This window comes from Lampris incognitus, chromosome 3 (genome assembly GCF_029633865.1).
Source record: "Lampris incognitus isolate fLamInc1 chromosome 3, fLamInc1.hap2, whole genome shotgun sequence".
Taxonomy (NCBI): domain Eukaryota; kingdom Metazoa; phylum Chordata; class Actinopteri; order Lampriformes; family Lampridae; genus Lampris; species Lampris incognitus.
Window position 1 is genome coordinate 72417335 of NC_079213.1, and position 23213 is coordinate 72440547.

General features: G+C 41.7%; 2 protein-coding genes across 4 annotated transcripts; one reads left to right on the forward strand and one right to left on the reverse strand.

Annotated features, from left to right (window-relative positions):
• The first annotated feature begins 1219 nt into the window (after positions 1 to 1219).
• Positions 1220 to 7710, forward strand: tbc1d7 (TBC1 domain family, member 7). 3 transcript variants are annotated; one of them, XM_056276162.1, is made up of 8 exons: positions 1220 to 1233; positions 1852 to 1971; positions 2347 to 2427; positions 3047 to 3237; positions 4512 to 4649; positions 4958 to 5103; positions 5572 to 5701; positions 5861 to 7710. In XM_056276162.1, exons 2-8 carry the CDS (start codon positions 1860 to 1862, stop codon positions 5945 to 5947), a joined length of 885 nt encoding a protein of 294 aa, XP_056132137.1. In that variant the 5' UTR covers positions 1220 to 1233; positions 1852 to 1859; the 3' UTR covers positions 5948 to 7710. The 3 variants fall into 3 exon arrangements, with proteins under 3 accessions (XP_056132137.1, XP_056132138.1, XP_056132139.1); XM_056276163.1 differs by having other exon boundaries at positions 1229 to 1273; XM_056276164.1 differs by lacking the exon at positions 1220 to 1233 and adding an exon at positions 2201 to 2251 and having other exon boundaries at positions 1933 to 1971; positions 5861 to 7708.
• Positions 7711 to 7800: 90 nt separating this feature from the next.
• Positions 7801 to 23149, reverse strand: phactr1 (phosphatase and actin regulator 1). The gene is made up of 12 exons (XM_056276160.1): positions 22860 to 23149; positions 19290 to 19454; positions 16012 to 16092; positions 15731 to 15853; positions 15445 to 15648; positions 15094 to 15352; positions 13674 to 13861; positions 10164 to 10320; positions 9191 to 9246; positions 9013 to 9074; positions 8137 to 8277; positions 7801 to 7998 (listed from the first exon to the last, which is right to left on the reverse strand). The coding sequence occupies exons 1-12, from the start codon at positions 23122 to 23124 to the stop codon at positions 7906 to 7908; spliced, it is 1794 nt and encodes a 597-aa protein (XP_056132135.1). The 5' UTR covers positions 23125 to 23149; the 3' UTR covers positions 7801 to 7905.
• Between the last annotated feature and the right edge of the window lie 64 nt (positions 23150 to 23213).

Genomic DNA, 23213 nt, shown 5'->3' on the forward strand with positions numbered 1-23213 from the left:
GGAATACTACACAGTCCAGACGTTACTGGAAATCTAGACACAACTCACATGTTTTGGGGATATGTAGTAAATGTGGAGATGAGATGTGCAGCGGCAGAAACTGCGGAAAAGAAACCAAGTGTAATCAGCGTGGGGGGAGTCACGAGGCATGACAACTGGTTCGCGTCCCGGCCGCGGCAGTTCCTGTGGTTGCCCCCCCCCCCCCCCCCCCGAATTCACTACAATATATATATATATATATAACCCCCCCCCAATTTCCCCTCTTATCCCGCCCCAGTTATATCTGGCCAATTACCCCTCTCTTTTTGAGCCTCCACCTCCTCTCTGCCGATCCGGGGAGGGGGGGGGCGCCCCGACTGACCAGAGGAGGCACTAGTGCAGCGACCAGGACAAATACCCACATCCGACTTCCCACCCACAGACACGGCCAATTGTGTCAGTAGAGACGCCCGACCAAGTCGGAGGTAACACGCGGATTTGAACCGCCGACCCCCGTGTTGGTAGGCAACAGAATAGACCGCTACGCTACCCGGGCGCACTACCCGTTGCCTTATATGGATAATCCGGCCCAGCTGACATGACGTTATGTTACGTCTAATTGTGATGGGCAGGCTGGAGCCCGTTTTTTAAAAAAGAAAAAGAAAAAAAGGGTTGCAGACCTCTTTGGCTAGCTTGCATTGGGGCCCGGTAATCATCCGTTACGCCTTTGGCTATGAGGAAGAAGCTAGGAAAGGAAAGATTCAAGAAGTAAGGAAAAACAAATTAGGTAGGAAGCATGAAGAATATTGTTTTTTTTTAGGGGCAAGATTAAGTTGTTAGCATTTCTGGCCACGGTGATTAACTGTGCGGCTGAGGCAGAAAGGAAGAACAGAGATAGTTGATAATGCAGCGAGAGAGAGTTTGGATAAAGTGGGAATTAATGGAGAGGAAGTGCAGGGGGTGTTAAGAGAGGCTTCAGGCCCTCTCAGAGCCTAGATTGAGAAAGTATAAGAGAATGGGATGAGGGGTGGGGAAAAACTTTTTTTTTCTAATAATTTCGATTAGATTGGAGAATGTAGTTTTATTTTCAATTCAGTAGAAGGCGGTAATGCGTCATTTCTGACGCAAACTGCCTTTAAAAACCAAAGAAGAGCAACAACAACCAGCACAACCACAACGCCTTTCGTGCGACAAAACATTTTATTTTGAAAAACTACATACCGGAAATCCGTAGTACCAAGACGCGCTGCTCAGGTCACATTATCATTCTCGGCACTAATAACAACCTCTGCATGTATTACGCAGCATTTCATTTTTTTCGCCGTTACACTGCTTTATCATTGCTGTTATTGCTAAAATGTGTTTCAGCTGAGTGTCATTGTTAAGTGGTTTGTATTGCAGCGTTGCAAGATAGCCGGGTAGTAAACTTAGTTAGCTTAGCCATGGTAGCTTGACATCAGTTTGGTGGCTGAATAAGAAGTCCTTAAAGGCTTGCTGTCGACAAGGCTACAGACAGCGACAGCAAACTGGAATCCTTGTAAAGTCCACCAATGCAAAAGATGGGTCGCGATTTGGATTCCACGTATAGAATATGCATTGCCTAAACTGTACAAACGATTCGAATTAATTTGTTGAAATGAATGTCACAAGCAGCATCAAGCTTGCTCGTCAACTCACACCTCTTGTCAATCACTGGAGATCTGTCGTCACATAGGAAAAGCCCAGCCAGTTTGTCTAAGATACCATGCGGTAGTCAAACAAATTGTTATCTTGAGTTGCTACTTTTTGTCTTCTGCACTTTCCGTTATGGTAAATCGAACGACATCATTGAAAATGTTTGCTAATACTGACTGCGATTCTCAATATGTGTAGGTGACAGTATGGCTGATGACCCCCAAAGAAATTTCCGCTCTGCCTATTATGAGAAGGTGGGCTTTCGAGGAGTGGAGGAGAAGAAATCTCTGGAGATACTGCTCAAGGACAACCCTCTGGGTACGTAGAATTTAATATCAACCAATACATACATACCATCTGATTTGATGACCCCATTTTTGTGTATCGCAATTTATGAGGAAAAGTTATTTATAAATATTGCAAACTGAAATAGTTTCATTCGGGCAGGTGGGGCTAAGTGAGTACATCAATTAAGGACGTTTCATTGAATTATCTTCTTTACCATTACCACTACGAGGCTCAACAGTAAATGCCACCATTTCCATAGCTCTCATAGCACTGAAAGGAACTGCTCTCACCTGCACAAGTCAACATTAAGGTTTACACCCATGTTATTTCTGTAACACTAATATATGTAATTTTTGTATTGGTCGTTTAGTTTGTGTTCATTATTTATTTTTGCTTTACTGTTAGATGTGGAGAAGCTGAGTACCTTCAGTCAGAGGTTCCCCCTCCCCTCAATGTATAGGATCCATGTGTGGAAAGTATTGCTGGGTAAGACAGATCTAACTGAAGCACCAGGGAATCTAACTCTCTTTTTTTTTTTTTTTTGCTAAGTCTCTCATATTAAAGAAAAACTCAGCTGTAACTCAACATTAGTGTAACATGTTCCCTCCTAGTCAAACTGTATGAACAAGAGGTTTTTTTCCCCCCAACATTTTCTGATTGTGTTCAACTTATCTTAAGACTGATGTGAGGTATTTGGTGTCTCCAGTTTCTGCAAGTATATGATGAAAATACGAGTTAATCTTACTTTGACTTCCAAATGTGACAAATCAATTCAGTAAAAAACCTCTAAAGCCTCACTGACCGTGCAAAACCTTTTTTTCTAGAAATCTTGGCTAAAATTGTGATAGTTTATGTTCTGATCAACAAGATTAGATTGTGATTGTCCAGTCTTGCTTCCATCAGTTGCGAAAGCATGTCAAGCAGATTTTAGTCAGTGCGTGGGCTTGATTTAGTGGCCAAACTGCTTAATTTGAACTGGCCCAGACAAGAATCTGTCTTGTCTATTCGGGCATGGTTTTGCAGGCACCATTTGTTGCATTTTTTTTTTAAACTCTGTTGACTGTAATGCATTTCCAGTGTATAAGTTAGCTTACTCCTTCTGTAGGCATCTTGCCACCCCACAGTGATTCTCACACTCTGGTGGGAGGGTACAGGAAGGAGCAGTACCAGGACATTGTGGAGGCACTGGAGGTGATGAGGTTTATTAACTCCTCCACACTCACTACCCAGGTGTACTTGCGCATGTTCCAGCTGGAGAACCAGGTGCTCCCACGGCGTTCTGAGATTTCACCCCCGGTAAGGACAAGGAGCACACTTTATTCTTTAGTTTACGATGATCACATTTAAACTTAAGAGTGAGAGAAAGGAGAGGTAATGTGTTGTGAAATGGAATGCTGTCACAATTTTGGGTCGGATGCAGCAGAGTAAAGTCGGTCCATAGTCATGCTTGAAGATGTGCTGAAACATTCCCACAGTATCGGACATTACCAGAAAGAAGAGAGGGAATGCGATCTTAATGTGATGTGGGAGTAGAATGGAGATGAGATATAGACATAACTTAAACCTGTGAAACTGCGTATTTGTGTCTGCATTAATGTTTTTCTGCTCTTTTTACTATGTTTTATTGTATTTATGAGTGCGTTGTGGCTGAATTGCATCCAGCCTAGGTAGAGTTCATATTGTAGAGGGGGCCTGACCACTTTTAAATCTGATTTTGAAGCTCTGTTAGCAGTATGAGCAAAAACCAATGTTGTTTCTAGTAATGTCATTTCAAGCATCCTGGCATGATTGCATGTTAATTAAGCGTGACCCTAGCCATATGTAAAATATTTCACGGTGAGCGTTTGCTTGTGCAGAAAATTGACAATGTGCTCAATCAACTATATTTTTGAAAATATTGTTGAAACTGGTGTGATTTGTGGACTGTTACAGTACCTATTTGCAGAACCTTGCATTTTTTAAGTGAGGGCCACACTTGTAATGATAAGTGCAAACATCAGAAGCAGAGAACCTAAGTTGAGAAGCCTAGGCTAAATATTTTTCACATTGCTGATTATATTTAAGCATACTATGCAACATTCAAGTTAAAAAAAAAACAACCTCATATATAGCCATGTACCACAAAAAACAATCTATTGCATTTATTCTGTCAAATCAGTCGATAATATTTTGGGACCATATTAAAATGGGCAAACTGCAGTCCTACTTTTTGAGTTTGGTATGTGCCTAAATCAACCTAAATGGACCTGAAGGAGTAATCAGTGTTTTTTTTTTAACTTGCAAATGAAATCATAGCAAGAAATGTAAAGGATTCTCTTGTTGACACTGCACTGCAAAATGTATAGACTTAATATGCTACTTTAAAAGTTAAATGCTGCAACATGCAAATTACATGTCCATAAACTTGGGTAAGTGGTACCATGCTTGTGTAGACTATTTTAAACAGATCTCCAAAAAAGTTTATATCTTGCTTGTCCCACAATGTTATATACCAACTTTGGCAGCCTGTTTTAAATGTTTTGTAAGTAGATTAAATTCGGTGTTAAATTAAATTTAACTCTTGCTTTCAGGGTGAGGAAGACGAGGACTTCCTGTCCATTAGCAGAGCCATGGAGGAGATTGTAGATGACCCTGTGGACTGCTATTGGCTGATCAAATGCTTTGTTAATCAGTTCAACAGCAAATTTGGAGATTCTTTACCCCATCTGGTAAATACTAAATTTAGCTTGGGGGTATATGTGTTATCCTTATCATAGGAACAGTCGATCAATATCAATGCTTTTGACCAGAAAAAAAAATCTTCAATTCAGCTTTTCAGGAATTAACTGTGGTGAGTTTTGAACTGATAGTGGGGCAGAAGAATTTGAAACTTATTCAGGGGGAACAAACCGGTCAGGATTAGAACTTAGACCCATTTAAAATTGATGTTACAAGGAATTCATGTGACATCTGCAAATGTGATCACATCTTCAGTCATTGGTAAGATAAAGCATCTCATTCCTCACAACTGGTGCAGCCCAAGAGTCTGGAGCACTATCTGAGCCAGGAGGAACCTCGGCTCCTGAACCATCTGAAGAATATTGGTGCCTTGGCACGGCTGCCTTACAGTCTCTGGTTCAGATGCTGCTTTGCTGGCTGCTTGCCTGAATCTAGCTTGCAGAGGTTAGTCTATAACTAACGGAAAATCCTGGTCACATACACACACCCAGTCAACTTTTGTATAGAAGTGATTATGAAACATATTTACTGGGCACCTCAGGTTTTTTAAAATAATTTTTGCTGATGCACTAATATATTTAGGCTAATGAAGGCTGTTCCAAACAATTATGCCATTGTAAGACCTCTAACTAACTAGCTTGCCCTGTTTCATACACTGAAAATCTTTTTGCCAAAATGGTTTTATGATCTGATTTTTTTTCTCCTCCAGTGAGACAGTTTTTGAACTGAACCTGCACTGTGAAAATTATGTTTTTGGAATATCATGCACAAATAAATAAGCAAGTGCACTCGTGTTTCAAGTTACAAATACATACTCTCCCATCCAATTTTATTACTTGTGCTTATGTGAGGTTTTGACATTGGTTTGATTGGATTGGTCCATTTAGTCCTGTCCTGTGTGATTTTGCTCAGGGTGTGGGATAAGGTGATCAGTGGCTCCTGTAAGATCCTGGTGTTTGTTGCCTTGGAGATTCTCCTCAGTTACAAGATAGTGCTAATGGGCATTAACCGACCAGAGGGTGTTGTCAACTTTCTGCGCAACGTAAGTGTACAACAGCAAAGCATTCTAGTGTTTTATGTCCATTAAAACAGAAAAAACATTCTTGGTTTTTCTCTCACGTATACTCACAGGGCCATGTAAACATATGTTGCGTCATACAGTCTTGGGCCACTCGCACTTATTGCTCCTCTTCTGATCCAGGTACCACAGGAAAACACAGATGCCATCGTGACCAAAGCCATTGACCTGTGGCACAAATACTGTGGGACACCGATGCATTCTGTATAGCGTTGTAGTCTACTAGATACAATGGAGATCTGCTACCAGAGATGATGCGTCTGCCTGGAATGTCGCTGGCCTCGACTCACCTTTACCTCAGCTACGAGAGAAAATTAGGTCAGCGGGAGACAGAATCCATGACGCTTTGACTCTGAAGGACTGAAGTGAACTGACCTACACTTCAATTCAACACTCTAATTCAAGAAGTACTTCTTCACATCGAGAAGAGTCAATACACAGCCTTCCCAAAGGATGAAAGTGTGTCATATTAATAAAGGGATTGGAGAAAGCATGCTTGAACGATCATCAAAAGGAGTTGAATCAAGTGCAAGTGCATCTTCACGGATATATACCAAGTCCAGTTGCACTTGATTCAACTCCTTTGGATAACCATGACCTGGATGAATGAGAACATTCACAGACATGCTTGAACGATAATAACCGGATAGTTGCCGGACACCAGAATTGAGTGCTCAAGCTTATGAACTGTATCATCTATAAATGGCAGTGCAATACATGTTTGTAAAAGGCAGGCAAGCATAATTTTTAATATTTTTTATACATTTCCTTCTTTAAGAAACTGCATACATCAGAACACACAATAAATTAATCACATGCAGTTTTCTGCTTTACAAATTTTTTTTTTTAAATGTCACTATCTATGAACATATTTTAGAATTCTGAGATTGACGTTTTAATCAAAACTTTTGAACGGTACAAGTGACATTTCTGACTCCTGTACACCAGCGCGCACACACTCAGTCACATACAAAAAAGATGACACAACAGGGCAACCGGTTCCCCGATAACATGATCAAACCTCAATTCAATGGTGTATGCACGGTAAACAATTATTAAAATGAAAGGTGGCAAAGTTTCTGTATTATTTTGCGCTGCAAAGGTTCGTCTTAGTGTACAAGACAAACAAAAAACAGTCCATTCACTCATCATTCAACAAAGAGCTCAGCAACATTATACTGTTGCTACAACAACGTACTGTATCAAATGCAACAAGTAAATTTGGCAATTGTGAAATCCCTGTAAACAATACTGTAGGCACAGTGACCCAGCGGGTTGCAGAACTCAACAGTTGCACAGGGATGCATTCAAGATTACAACCTCCACAGCATTTCAAGTTGCTTTGGTTTAGACTAGGGTAGCTCAGTTGAAACGTCCCAAGTTTTTGAGCTCTTGAATGCAGCCCATATATGGATGAAGAAATAAAAGGAAAATCTGAAATTATTGCTGGATTGGTATTTGTGTACATGTTTGATTTTAATTGGTATTGCACCGATTTTGTTGTGCAGAAAGCATCTTTACTTCGATTGGGATCTTTTCATATGACTTTTTGGCTTAAAAAATACAGCTGCCTTCAACTGCACAAGCTGTGGCGAGTTTGTGTACCCTTGTACAGTCCCCCGTTGAATAAAATTAAAAACTGGCCAATGAAAAAAAATCCCCCCACTGAAAAGATGGATCCAATCAAGAGGGGAAAAATGAAGTGACGAAAGGCAAGAAAACAACCCGTGTGCCTCAACTCTCCTTGTTCCCATCCTCAATTTCCACATTTCAAATTGGCACAAATTCTGTATCAGAATTCCAAAAGCCCCGCTCCATGTGCCATCAAAAACGAAAGTGCAACAAAGTAAACATATCACAACCTCTATCACTGAAAAATGACAAAAGGCTGTTGGAAAACAAGACGTCTGTGAAATCTCCACTGACGGGAGAAGTTCTGTCCACCAGCCTGAAAGTATATGGTCCTATTCCCTTCAGTGGCACAAAGACAGAGGTCTGCACACCCACGGTGAAAAACAACATTGTTGGAGGCCAGTCTTTCAGGAAGGTGTCATGTCAATACTGGAAAAGTATCAGTTAGAAACACAGGGGCAACAAGTAGCAGTTCAGCCCTTGAGGCATTTGTGGGAGTAAAAAAAGTATGGCCACGTTCTGAATGATTTTTTTTATTATGGCCGGTGAAACCTGGTCAGATGACGACTCGACTCGTGCACCTCCATTTCTGTGCTTTTGAATTCATTCAGTTCCTTCCGTATGGCAGCCTAAACAAGACACGCAAAACCAGATGTCATGTAAATAATTAGAGATATAAATTCTATGAATCTACCTAAATTGATATTCACTATTTGTGTGTGTGTGTGTGTGTGTGTGTGTGTGTGTGTGTGCGTGTGTGTATTAACCTTATCAGCTGCAGTTAGCCGAGTCCAGGGTTTGTCTGCCCTCCTGTCATAGTCCTGAGCTTCGGCTACCTCTACGTAGTCACTGAAGCGGATCAGAATCTTGGCCTCCCTCAGCTCCTCCACTGTGGGCCTCTGGCTGAGCTGTGGGGCAGGGAGGGCCGGAGGTGGGGTTCAGGTTATGTGTTGGGAAGGGGTAGGAGGGGGTTGCGAAGAAACAAGGATTAGTTAATTTATCAAATTGCTATATTGGCTGAATACTACGAATGACAACATGTCAAAAGCTGTTATTTCTTAACAGCTGGTGCAAATGATAGCAGATGCAGTTACAGGGGTACACTCGCAGCGGGAAAACTGCTGCTTCATTTCTTTCGGCTAACTGGAAAAAGGAGTTAGCAGTAGTGGATTAATGGCAGGCTAGCCTTGGCTGTGCTGTGAAATAACAGTTCATGTCATATTTACAGTGGTTAGTGAATTGTAATAAGATGGACGGTGTGTGCATGTGTGTATTGATTGAGGTTTCCTAGGGCAACATAATATGGTGGCAGCTATTCTTTACTGTACATGAATAGAGATGATCTTGAGACAATCCTCAAAAAACAATAACGCATGCAACACCCCTGACAAAAGCAATCCCTCAGCCCCTCTAACCACACACACACACACACACACACACACACCCTTATGTTGCATGGCAGTGGATATCACAACATGATGTCATTAAGAGCTAACGTGATCATATTTCCAACAGGCTGCCACCTGGGGACATATGCAGGTCTCCATGGTAACCATGTTCATGTTACCACCAGCCAACCAACCAAATGTGCGCAGTGTGTCTCTTGATCAAAGGTTGTTCCTCCATCTCCTCCAATTTCTTACTTTTCTAGTTAGATGTCGCTTGATCTCCCTCTTCTCCTCTTGCTCCTCCAACTCATTGCGTGCTGGTGTGAGTGTGTATGTGTGAGAGAGGGATAAAGATAGATATAATGAGTCATACGTCTAGATCATGATGCATGGTATTTTGTTTCGTCTCAGTGTATGCATGTGTGTCACTTACGTTTGAGTATGTTCCTCTGTTCCAGTTCCTCTGCTGTTGGCCGTTGACTCAGCCGCCTCAGGGAAGAAAAAAAAAGTTTCAGGATATTTATCATAAAAGCACTCCAGTTTTGTGTGTGAACCACCTTTCAGTTAGTCTTCACAGTGCTGGGCTAGTCTTAAATCTGATGCAGTGCAGAATTTGACTCTTAAGATTTCAGCATCGACTAGGCAGACATGCTGACTGTGCAGATGATTTCACGTTTAAACGCTCTTTTGCGTCTGTGAGCATGAAGCGACAGAATGATTCATGCAACTAACAAAAAGAAAGACTGAGGGGGGAGAGAAAGAAGGGGAAGCAGAAGCAAAACAGCTGGGAATAAATGATGTAAGGATGAGAAGATTGACAGGGGGAGGGCGGGGGCATTCATCGAGTTCCACTTTCCTTAAGAGCTTTTCAGCACCTGTATTCAACACCTGTATTCTCTGTGAGGAAAGAGGTGATAAGTCTTGATGGCGCAACTGAATCGACTGAATATGTACACCGCTCACTAGAAAACTGGAAGATGTAAATATATAACAGCCTCCCCTCCATTTTCACCATCCTCACACAAGTCAACACCATTTGCCTAACTTCTTGTTTTCCCACTTGTAGTTTTAATCCCCCACTCTTTCCTTCTAGCTTTGCTTCAATGCTCCATTATGACATCCATCCATCCATTATCTTAACCGCTTATCCTGCTCTCAGGGTCGTGGAGATGTCATCCATTATCTGCTCTCTTTATCTGCTCTCTTAGGTAGCCATGGAGTAGGTTGCTTGTAGGTGACTGGTTGTCAAATGTGTACTCGACCAGTATGTGTGTATATATTTGAGCACCTTATCTAGTTTGATCTTACAATTGCTCAGTGTTGGCAAACTATGTGTATGGAGTGAATGTGTGTGTGTGTGTGTGTGTGTGTGTGTGTGTGTGTGTGTGTGTGAGAGAGAGTCTCACCGTGTTAGCTTGGTGCCTATCTGTTGCCTTGATTCCAGTCTCTCTTGGTCCGACTGGATGGGCAGGATATTCTTTTCCTCCAGCTCTCTCTTAGATGGACGGTTACTTATCTTGATGGCCAGCGAGTCCTTTCTCAGTACCTTCATAGCTAGTGTGCCTACAGACCACACAACAGGAAACATGCAAGGGATAGCATTGTGTGTTGTCAGCTTAGTTGCCTTAACGTGGGCCGTGCAAGATACAGTAGATATAAAGTCTACACATCGCTGTTAGAATGGCAGATTTTTGTGATGTAAAATAAATGAAACCAAGACAAATCACGTCAGAAAATGTTCCACCCTTAATTTGAAATTGCAACCTATAAAAATAAAGTGAAAAATATCAGAAATATTTTAGGGAAAAAAATACAGAACTTACAAATAACCATGTTGCATAGTAAGTGTGCACAGCACACCCTTTTATAATTGGGGATATGGCTGTGTTCAGAATAAACCAGTCACATTCAAACTCATCTTACATATCAGTGATACACCAGCCATCAATTAAAGTGACTGATCAACTCCAAATAACGGTCAGCTTTTCCTATAGGCATTTTCCTGACATCTTCTTCATTGCATCCAACTGCAAAAGCCATGATCCACAAAGAGCTTACAAAGCATGAATGGGATCTCATTGTTGAACGGTATCGATCAGGAGAGGGGTACAAAATAATTTCTAAAGCACTAGATATACAATGGAACACAGTGAAGACATCCACAAGTGGAGAAAAGATGGTACAACAGTGACATTACCAAGAACAGCACGCCCCCTCCAAAACTGATGAGAGGACAAGGAGAAAACCAGTCAGGGAGGCTGCCAAGAGGCCTACGGCAACATTAAAGGAGCTGCAGGAATTTCTGGCAAGTACTGGTTGCTCCCTACATGTGACAACAATGGACCTCATTCATCAATTGTTAGTATGTACAAATTTGTTCTTACACAATGATGGAATTTTTTAGCCCTGAACTTTGTCTCAGAGACCAGTGTAGAACCTGGGTGATCCCTGAATTTAGACACCAACTGGCGAACACTGATGTCTTTGCAAGCCTTGGTGATTACTCGTTGCAAGAGATAGACAATAGATGTTATGGGGAAGGAATTACAAATAACCATCAGGCTTTGCTTCTGAGTGTCGGACAATCTTGACAGCTAAAAAAATTCCACGGGTGTGGAAGAAGAAATTTGTACGTATGAACCATTGATGAATGAGGCCCAACCCCCCCCCCACTTACGTAACAGCTAAAATTCTGTCTTTTCTGTCCATGGCTGACACAGAGACTCTTAATACATGCATTTGCTTAATCCAGACTTGATTACTGTAATGTTCTGTTTTCAGGTCTGCCACATGCTATTACGAAAAGTCTTCAGATGGCTCAGAATGCTGCAGCTAGAATCCTAACTAAAACTAGAAAATTTGACCATATTGCACCAATTCTTTCCTCCCTTCATTGGCTTCCTATCCACGTTAGATCAGACGTCAAGGTGCTTATCCTGACTTATAAAATCCTAAATGGACTTGCCCGATTTTACCTGTCTGATCGCCTTAAACCATACATTCCCTCTCGAGCTCTTCACTCTCAAAATACAGGGCTCCTGTAAGAGGTCAGCTGGTGGCAGGGCCTTTTCTTACCAGTTCCCGTACTTGTGGAATAACCTGCCTGCTGCCATCAGACAGTCAGAGTCTGTTGAGTCCTTTAAATCCAAACTCATCTTTTTGCCTTATCCTACAATTGGCTGCCGTTAAGTTGAGTGCTTCATGATCTGTAGTGCATGGCGGGTCAGTTTCTGTCTCAATAAATTTACCAACCACTGTTCCGCTGATGATATTATAGAGTATAGATTATTGACTACTGCAAACTGTTCTCTTTTCTCTCACACTTCTTTTCTCTCTCTCTGAATGATGTCTTCTACTGTCTCTTCTCCCGTCACCACCTAGATGCTGCTTGGCATCCTCATCATATATATATATATATATATATATATATATATATATATATATATATATATATACATATACACACACACACACACACACACACACACACACATATTAAGCTAGATGTAGGGGAAAAAAACTTTAATTCATAGCAGTACAAGCCTGTTCGTGCGTCGCGCACTCATCAGCTGCCAAGTATATACGTAGTATGTCTTATAAATCCATATAATTTTGGTATCCTGTTTCAATGTTGTCTTTCTTTCTCCCCGATTTGACTGATGTCTTTTCTTGTTTATGCTCCCGTGTATGTGAATGGTGTGATGTGAGTCTCTCTTGTGTGCTTGTGTAGTCTGTCCCCCTGCCAGGTCTCCAAGGTGATGATGGTCATCTAGCTCAGGTCCTAGGCTGTTCTGGTGACATCTGGATGCTGCTTGGCCTCCTCCTCATCACATTCTTCATATATCTCATAAATCCATTTTAATTCTGTTAACCTCTTTCAATGTTGAATTCTGTAAATTGTGTTTTATTCTGTACACGCAACATCCACTGCGCGTCTGTCGGTCTTGGGAGAGAGATCCCTCCTCTGTTGCTCTCCCTGAGGGTTCTTCCTATTTTTTTCCCTCTCCCTGTTATAGGTTTTTTTTTAAAAAAAATGTTAGGCAGTTGTTCCTTATCTGATGCGAGGGCTTAAGGATAGGATATTGTATTGTTGTAAAGCCCCTGAGGCAAATTTGTGATATTGGGTTATACAAATAAAATTGACTCGAGTCCCATATTCTTCATACGTCTGGGCCATGGGGTAGGGTGGCAAGACGGGAGCTTTTTTCACTTGGAAAAAAACCAAAACAAAAACATCCAAGCCTGGCTAAATTGTGCAAAAAGATACATCCAGTCTCCCAAAACCATGTGGGAAAATGTGTTGTGGTCTAACGAGACCAAGATTGAATTTTTTGACCATAATTCCAAAAGGTATGTTTGATGCAAAAACAACACTTGTGACTATGTGGCATGTGCCTTAACCATTCGGCCACCGGGGCGCCCCACAGACCTTCAGGTTTTTCACTTTATTTTTATAGGTTACAATTTCACATTAAAGGTGGAAAAACTTCTGACATAATTTATTGGTTTCATTTTTTTACATCATAAAAACCTGCCATTTTAACAGGGGTGTGTAGGTTTTTCATATCCACTGTAAGTGTTTACTTTGCCATCTCTTTCCTCACATCTCATGGGCAGATCGTAAAGAGCTGAGCCTGTGCAATTAGTTCATATGCATGTAAGCCCTGTGATCAATAATTCACAACTCTCATTATAAATTACAGCCTTGAGCACTTCTTAGGTCATTTGTACAAAGGGTAGTGCAACTCACATACACAAACGCATAATTTCGGGTCAGTTGAGTCATCACAATACCAACCTCTGAAGGTAAACACAGTTTGATGAGCCGTTCTAGAAACAGGATCTGGTGAACTGTTTGAAACAGCCACAAAAATATGCCCTGTTGAAACACTATTACAGGAAATAAAGACACCTACTTGTGAACAGTGTGTCATCGTCATCCTCCTCGTCATCTTCCTCCTCCTCTTCTTCCTCGTCCTCTTCATCCTCATCTTCTTCATCCTTGTACATACTTGGCAGATCTTCATAGTCCAACTCATTCGGGAGGTTTTCTTTGTCATCGTCACACTCGATCATCACCGTGGGAAGAGCATGCACCATGGAGCTGAGGGTGGTGAGAAAAAGGGCAAAGGTCAGAAGTTTTTGCTCAGTGACGTGGAGGGTGAGCTTAGGGTGTTAGCTAAAACAATGTGGGGGGTGGCTAGTCAGGTGGGATATACAAGTGTGATTCCTATCTATGAAGTGGAGCCATGGCCTTGTAACTAGCACCTTTGTGGTGTAAAATGAGAGGAAAACATGGTTTGCTGCAAAATTCAAACAGTACCAGCCACATAACATTTGCTGATGCAGGTGCGAGGACACTTGAGCAAGAAGGCCGGGTGGGAAGTGAGCAAATTTGTGTTGAATCATTGCTTTGTTTTTGTTTTTCAACCTCAGTGGGCCCAGATGGTGTTTAAAGTTTTCGTCCAACAAGATCCTCTGTGGTCTAAAGCAATCGCATTTGCTACAGCGGCATTTGGTATCGGTCACACTGCACAATTCCATGTTCACTGTGTTCACATAGAGACCCAAAAAAACCAAAAAACATTTCTACCAACTGCTCATGAGAGAAGCACTGGTGTTACAAGCACTTAATAAAGAAAGGCAAAAGCAGCAACTGACTATTGTGAAAGACAAGTAGTTCTCAAAAGATATTTCTTTAAAGGGTTACATGTTTCAAACAATAGCTGAAATGCACACAAGTCAGCCTAGTGGAACTTTTCCTTGATCATGAATTCATTCAAAAACCAAACACTATATGCCTGGTGCAGAGCTGACCAGCAGAGAATCAGCCTTGACAGGCAGGCAATCAGGCAGCTGAATGATGAGGTATGAGGGTAGGGCGGGATGAGATGTGTCCAATACATGTCCACTAATCAGAGATCAGGAGGGCTGATAACACAGCGTTTTCCATGTATGATGTGATATCTAAGGAGTGATAGGCTGAGTATGGTATTGCATGAATCCGAAGATGCTTTGCTGTGCCAATTCAGAGTTCCCCAAATGCATTTCAGCCAAGAAATGTATGTGAATATTCGAAGGCAAAGTCAGTAGTAAAGCAAACCAGAAATACCTCTAAGATCGATTAATATCAGACAACAATTCCAATATACAACCATAGACAAACACAATGCATAATCGTGCATCTGTGCTGCAAAATTCACCTGGTTAAATGTAACCACAAAAATGTGTCAAAGTAGGCAGGCTCTATCAAACTGATGTTGGTGCATTTATAAAAGGGCTCAGATAGCATCTGAGATGTGGCTGTGTGTATGAAGCCGACAGTTATTTCCTCACCCCTCAAACCTTTGCATGGTGAGAGCCAGGGTCTTGTTGAGTTCCTCTATTATACGGCTGGGAGGGTGGAGAGGAACAGGCAGGGTGCCGTACTGCACAGAGTGCCCAACCAGCGGAGTATGGCTTGGAGGGGGGCACTTCTGGAAGGCAAGGGGTGAGGGCTCCATACTTGCCGCAGGCACACATATCATGAGCTTCTTAGGAGGTAGAGGAGGAGACAGCTTCACTGACATACATGGCAACTTCACTGGGGCACCTTCTGCACCAAAGAGGAGGGTGTGGTGAAAGAGAAGATGGGCTTAGACTTACTGGCACAGATTTGTGCACGTGAACACAGATGTTTATATCTACCTGCAATGTGATTGGGCAGCCTGTTAAAGGGTTTGGGTGGCAACGCAGGGGGTTGTTTGTGGAGTGCAGGAGGTCTGGAGAGTGTTGACTCAGCACCGTCACCTGGATACACAGTGGGCTTTTTAGTGGGAAGTACTTGGTTGGATTTCTGGGTGTGATCTTGTTGGCACCCTGCCTCACCAGGCATCTGGAACTCCATTGTACCTTAAAAGAAATGCATTCAGTGAAAAATGCATTAAGATAGGACAGGAAAAGCCCATTATTATACAGTCACACTGATGCGTACCTATGGCTGAAGTTGCTCCTTCCATGAGCTCAGCTCCTTCAGTCTCTGACAGGCCAGAGCCAAGCACAGGGGAACGACCATTGTCCAATTTCACCTCCTCACGCATAGCCTGGGCTGAGCCATCTGAATAAAAGGAAGACAGATGAGAATCAGAAAGCAAGGTAAATGAAACACTTATCGAAAAGGAACTTGCAGAACAAGGAAGAGGTAGGATTGCATGATAATGCTTAATAGCCAATAGCACAAGTGACATTTGCTCCAAGCTATTCTCGAAAACTGACCTTTGTCATAAACCTCCTTCAGCACCCCTTTCATAATCAGCTCTTCTCTGCTCTGGCGAGTGGACATTTTCCTCTCCAACACTGAGGGAACAGACCAGGCAGGGTGATATCAGAAAACAACAGGTCATGGACAGTCATTTACCAGATATCAAGCACCTGAGAATGTCTTAGTGTTTACGAATGTTTCACTTCCTACAAAAAAATTGTCGCCTTTGCCATTGTTGATAGCAACTTGTACTGAGCGTCCTCTGGCTACATGACCTTATGAAACACAAGCTACACTACCATGACTGTTTCATCCTTCAGAAGAAATTTACATGCTTTAAACTACCTAATATTTGCTTTTAACTCCATAAAAGCCGTGTCTCTGGAGACAGCAGTATTCTGATATGATCAAAAGAAGCAACCGTTATTGATCTTTCTCAATTCATTAAATATCTTGAAAGATCTGGCTGATTGTTTTCAAAAAATGTTTCTGAAAAAGAAAAGTTTAATCCGTTGAGAGTTTATGTTCCAAAATGTTACCCAACTGTTGGTCTACCCATTTTTCTGCCACCAGTTCTGACTTCGGGTTGGAGTTATTTACAACGAGGTTGCTTGAAGTAGGGCATATGGATAGTAACCCTAGCCAAGCACAGGATGATAAAATTAGCCAATTTATACTAATCCAAAAGGTTGCGAAAACAGAGTGGATCATTGTGTGACTATTACGGCATTTTAGTGTTGTTAACATTTTTCTACGTCACAGATTTGACTGAGCCATAGGAGAAAGAAAGAACAGGATACATGCAGATGTTAACAAGACCAGCTTTGGAATGACAAAACTAAATCAGGTCACATATCTTTGTTCATTTTAACTTTATGAACGGATCCTGCAAGAGCAACTTGAAACATATCCATCAGGACTTTGCAATGAGCAGCTCCTGCAAGCAGGCATATACTTGTCTTTCTCATGTCTCCAAAAGAGCCAACAAATAAGCAGTCACTTTAACCAGTCACTTTAGCTTTAACAACCAAATAATAGCGAGGGTCCAGCAATAACATATGGTACACACAACATGTTATCTATCTGCGTATGTGTCATGCACAGAAAAAGGCATATATATATATATATATATATATATATATATAAAAAGAACAGCTGGGAGGCCAGCTTGAGTTTTGAAATACACTCCTCATCCTGTGTGTTTCTATGAGAGCAGGAAGAGGGTGTAGCGAAGACCAGCCACCTGAAATGTATAAAGCCTTAATTCCTCTGTCTAAATTAAATACTACCTTTAATTTCATAACTTAATACTCTGCATGTATCATGTCTTGGATTTGCCTATTATTACATGGACATTACTTCAGATAGCACCCGAGTAGCCCAGCCAGCACAGGAGGATTTCATTCATTGTAACAGGAACAACGGGGTGGTTCCCTGGAATTAGCGCACACTGACCCGGAAAATCAATTTCTGTCACAACAAGCCCGCCCTTCTCATGAATAAAGCCGCAAATATTAATGTAAATATATTTTGAAGCCAAAGTATGTTTAGAATGAAAGAAAGCGCATGACTTTACTTTTCATTTAAAGCTGCTACAAGGAATTTTCATTGATTATATACCAGTCTCAATTTGATAAATGAGTACATCAGTGAAAAGATCAGATTTTGGTATACTATGATTTGAAATGCTAATCTTTGGGGTCAGATTCCCTGCTAAATGTGACAAGACGATTTATGGCATTAAAGTGAATGTAAATATTTACAAAAAGAGGCAATGCTTGTTCAAAATGATGTTGTTCTTCCGCGAAACACTACCGTTTTTGCCAACAGCGGCATGCAAAGTCAACAAAAAAAATCCCTAACAGCTTTAAAGGGAAATTCACTGATAGGTAATGTAGATGATTGAAGAAATAAAGTCCTTACTGTGTACTATATTGATGGAGAAATAGGCGTTCTCCCACGCCTGAGTCTTTATCACTGCACCTACATGTACCAGAATGCATTGTGTGTAAGCCTCTGTATCATCATCGACAAAATCCTCTGCACTAGTGTTGTGTCTTAGCCAAAAGAATTATGTGTTTTTTAAACAGCGTGTTTAGAGTAGATTAAAGTATTAGAAACTCTGCTGGGTTGTAGTTTTTCAAGCTGACGTCATAACATGTCACTTGTCGGACAGAAAAAAATCCCAACTCAGTTTCACTGCCGCCCCAGAGATGCAGAAAAAATTAGGAACAACTGCAGGTGTTTTTCAAATGCTATCCTTGTTGCAGGTAGACACAGCTAAGGTTGAAAATCACCAAATTTGCCCTTCAAATCTTACCAGCGACTCCAAGTTTCCTTAGCCTTACTTGATTCAAGGTATATTGAACCCATAAATAAACTTCGCACAAAAAGTAAGGAAATTTGTGTTAGGTAGATTATTTCTTTGTTGTAACAATGCTTCTTGGCAACAAATCTTATATCAGGCATCTGATTGTCAGCACCTGGGGTACCAGAAGCTCAAAACAAGAGTCAATAGCAACAGCAAAATAAGCTGTTTGACATTGGCCGAGAATATCTGGCAAATTTTTCATGGGCGTAACCCACATACTCAGTTCTGCTGCTCATCCCACAAATGCGTGATCCTTACAAATGTGGCCCCATTTAAAAGGGAAATAAACAGGCTTTCCAACGGTATAAGATTTATTGCCAAGAAGCATTGTTACAACAAAGAAATTAACCCACCAAACACAAATTTCCTTACTTTTTGTGCTAAGTATATATTCACGAACACATGCATGCACTGACGACAGTGATGTTAAAATTAAGTCACAGGAAAGCACAGTGGCTGTGGAGAAACTGTATCGTATCAATATTAGAAGACAGACCTAATGAATGCGTCAACAGCAAAGGTCAATCATACCAAAGCTCTCCAGACTCTCAGTGGTGTGGCCGTAGGGATCCAGGGGGTTAATATAGCAGTATCAGGAGCTGCTGACCTGGGGCCTCACTGCTTAACCATCCTAACGTAATCAGTCATATACAGCAGGTTTTGCCTTCAAAGCTTAAATCACTGCTGCCTCCCCTGCTCTGTAGCATCCTCCATTGTCCAACTCATCAACACTGCCTCAATACACATCTAAGCTAGGTGCAGCCGGGAGACATTTTCTACTACTGGAGATGTGGCAGCAGACTTGTGATGAAATGGAAGGCAGGGTTGGCTGTGGGCTGGGAAAAGGCTTTGTGATCTTAGTGGCACGTGTATGTGCAAAGGCGGGGTTAGTAGGAACAATGACAGCACTTTGGCTCTTACCAGCTGAGGTCTGTTTGAACTTCTCACTCTTCTTCTTCCTCCATTTCCATGGCTTAAAGAGACGACCCAGAGTGGCAAACTTGCTGCGCCGTCGGATGGGAGGTGTATGCGTGCCTGGTACCAATGAATCAGAGCGCATCGCCGCCAGTCGCTCCACTTCCTCAGCTTAAAATGAATCCAAGATTAGCAGGTTCACAAACAAGCTAAACTAGAAAAATTTTACCAATTACATTCTGACTTTGGAGACATTTAATTCATGTGTAGCACAAAGACGAAACCCCGTATCTGCAAAGAGTTTTTTAATAAACAAAATTATGTAAATCATAGAATAGAAATCTCTTCACATTGTCAGCATGAAATAACTCTCCCATTCAATCATCTCTCCCTCTTTCTCTGAATAGAGATTTCGTCAGTTCCACTGGGAGAATACAGCGGGCTTTAAAATAATTAAATCTAAGGCTTTTCTATATATATAACATTCTCTAGTTTTCCATTTTAAATTTCACCTTTCCATTACATGCACACCTTTCCATTACATGCACAATCCTTCTATATGAGAGGAAGCATTCAGACAAGATCTCTTGGCTCTCCCAGAAGCAACATGCACAATAACAAGAACAGCAACAGTTCAAGTAAAGCTCTAAGGAAGGAGCAAATGGCCCAACGTGGATGCACACCGACCTCTTCACAGAAACGCAGATTTGCATGTATTCCTTGAGGGATATGCAAAGGAAAAAAAATCTAAATACAAGAGCCGATTGTCCGGCCAAGGAAATAAATAAATAACCAGCAAACTAATCAACCAAGTGCCAACAGCTTGAAAGCCAAGCCAGCCTGCTGCATTAATGTGACCTGGATAAATAAAAGATAAAAGAGTTTAAGGCTCATCTCAGAGAGCATGAGTTAATAAGCAGAGAACCTCCTTGGTATAGCTCACTCGATGAGAAGGAAGATCTGCGGTGTGCACTGACTTTATCTAAACCCCAGCTGTGTGGACTGAGGCAACCTGTGAGTCAGTTAGCGGCAGCTCACACGGTGGGGCAACATTCTTCTACTCTGTGCTAGCTAAAGTGGTGCTCCATCAAATGACTCCCCCACAAACTAAACAGCCATCAATCAGTCCTGAAGCATTTGTGAGAAATGATGGTGCAACTGACAATAAATCGTTGCACGACATGCTCATATCTACGATGGTCTCACAAAGATGATTTTAAAGGACTAGATCACATGATAGACAAAAGGGGGGTGTAATGAATGAAAGGTCACGTGTTTAACTTGACCTACTCACGGGTGTACGTGCAGTGCGTGTGACGTATACAGGAAGTGAGACGCGCATGTTATGAAGGTTGTATGTCGGATGACGCTAGTAAAAGCTACACAGTTAAGAACCTACGAAGTCGGCTCGTTCTTGAATTATTCTTATGTCAGTAAGACAAGGCGTCTACGGACATTACAGGGGGAAAAAAGCAAAACAAATGAGACAATATTGTCTTTACTCAAAATGCTAGAGATTGAACAATAAATAAACCCGAGCATCATCTCTTTCCGCAAGGTATTACAATGTTAAAGATAAAAAGGAGTGACATTACTTGACCAGATATACATTGCTTTTAACTTGCAAAGGTCCATTTGTAAAATAATTTATCACTCCAGAAATGATCGGGGCAATTTTAGAGAAGGAAATAAGACTGTTTTCCAAGAAGTCATTGTATTATGTTATTTGTAGTGCTGGGCGATATCGAAAATGGTAATTATATTGCATTTTCCAAAATATAGATACACATATCTGCTTTCACATGCAAAGATGCCATATTTAAGAATCCAACTGTTGGGGTATTCAATCCATCTATCCATTAACCGAACTGCTTATCCTGCTCTCAGGTAGGCGGGGATAATATCAAACCAAAGCTAGTTTTTCAAAATAATTCTCTCTCAAATATTTCAGATGTCAATTTGTGAGAAATTTTAGTTGATATATTCTCAACATCATTAATTTAGACAACAAAACTGTGTCACACTATGATAATAACCTAATTCTACTCCAGTACAATAGCGAATAGTGAATTTGTTGCTCAGCCCTAATTATTAGACAAATGCACTAGAATATTTCTCACAAGTAATCATAAAAAAATCAGAACTTGCTAGATTTCATTTTCTACCAACCAGTAAGTTTCAGCCTAGCATGAACGATGGTCCCAGTTTGCACATATGGCGATGTCAACTCTGAAATGATGTTTTGCTCAGCCCTGATCAGGATGGATCTACATTTCTCTGACATCTGGCTAACTGTACCCCAGGAAGGTTTGTAGTTAGGTTAAAATGATGGTGTGTGTGTGTATGTGTGTGTGTGTGTGTGTGTGTACATGTTTAGTTATCCTTGTGTGGACCAAATGTCCACACAAAGATAGCAAAACCTGGTCCACACAAGGAAAAGGGTCTATTTTAGGGTTAGGAGTTGGTTTTAGGGTTACGGTTAGAATTAGGGTTAGGTTAAGGTTAAGGTTAGGGTTAGGCATGTAGTTTGCATGGGTAAGGTTAGGGTTAAGGGCTAGGAAATGAATGTAGTCACTCTGAAATGATGTTTTGCTCAGTCCTGATCAGGATGGATCTACATTTCTCTGACATCTGGCTAACTGTACCCCAGCAAGGTTTGTAGTTAGGTTAAAATGATGGTGTGTGTGTGTATGTGCGCGGCGCGCGCGCGCGCGCGAGAGAGAGAGAGAGAGAGAGAGAGAGAGAGAGAGAGAGAGAGAGAGAGAGAGAGAGAGAGAGAGAGAGAGAGAGATCCCAGTTCACCAAGGGGCTGCAAAGGCGGTCAACGCATAACGTGAAAAAAGCGTAACGTGGCTTAATGTACCAAAACTGCGATCAAAGACGACCAAATTTCGCTCACACATCTACTGCCATCAACACAGCCATCCACCTGTCAAAAAACCAAAACCCCAAACCGAAGTCCTGAGTATCGACGTTATCTTACAGTAAGCGTTGCCTCTCCGTTGACCCCCATTATAAGGAAAACGCTAATGTGGCTTTACGTCCAAAACTGCGATCAAAGATCATCAAACTTCCCATACACATCTGATGTCACCAGCTCTCTCCTATTATTATAATATTATTATTAGAACCTCATTAGAAGATAAAGAAAATCTTTATGCACTTCAATTGGATTTTTTTAAGACGACAGAGAGCTCGTGAAAAGAGATGCTTGAGAGAAATTTGGTGATGATCTTTGATCGTAGCTTTGACAAATTAAGCCACGTTCAGCTTTTTCCTCATAATGGGGGTCAGCAGAGCGGGGGGCGTGTAAGATAATGTCCATACTCAGGATTTCTTTCTTTCTTTATTTTTTTTGACAGGCGGAAGTGTTTATGACAACAGATGTGTGAGGGAAACCTGGTCTTCTTTGCTTTGGTACATTGAGCCACGTTAAGCTTTTTCTCACGAATGTCCCCTGCCGAAGACCAAGGGAGCGGTCAGGAACAGAAAGATAGCCATAAAAACAGGGGCAACAATCTGCTCTCCTGCCCTTCGCCCCGTTGCACATGCAAAGTCAACTTATATTCCGCTCACCTTCCACATGGTCTGCTCCGCGGCAGTTGCTGCAAATGTGTTTGATCTCTCTGCCTATTTGGCAATTGATGATGAACGGCATGTTGTTATTTGCCGCCGCGGGTTGTTGCTGCTGTTTGCGGTCGGTGTGGCGAGACTTCATCCGGACCAGGCAGAACGCTCTCCTCTTTCGCGGTTTCTCCTCGGGTACGGAAAGAGAGGTGGCGTCGTCCAGGGATCCAGATTCGTGCCATGGGCGCATTACATCGCCTCCACAGCCCGCCATGTTTGCGATGGACTGCGGGGTTAACATTCGCTTATCTCCCCCCCTCTCTCTCTCTGCCGAAGGGGGGGATTTGAAACAGTTCTCAGTCC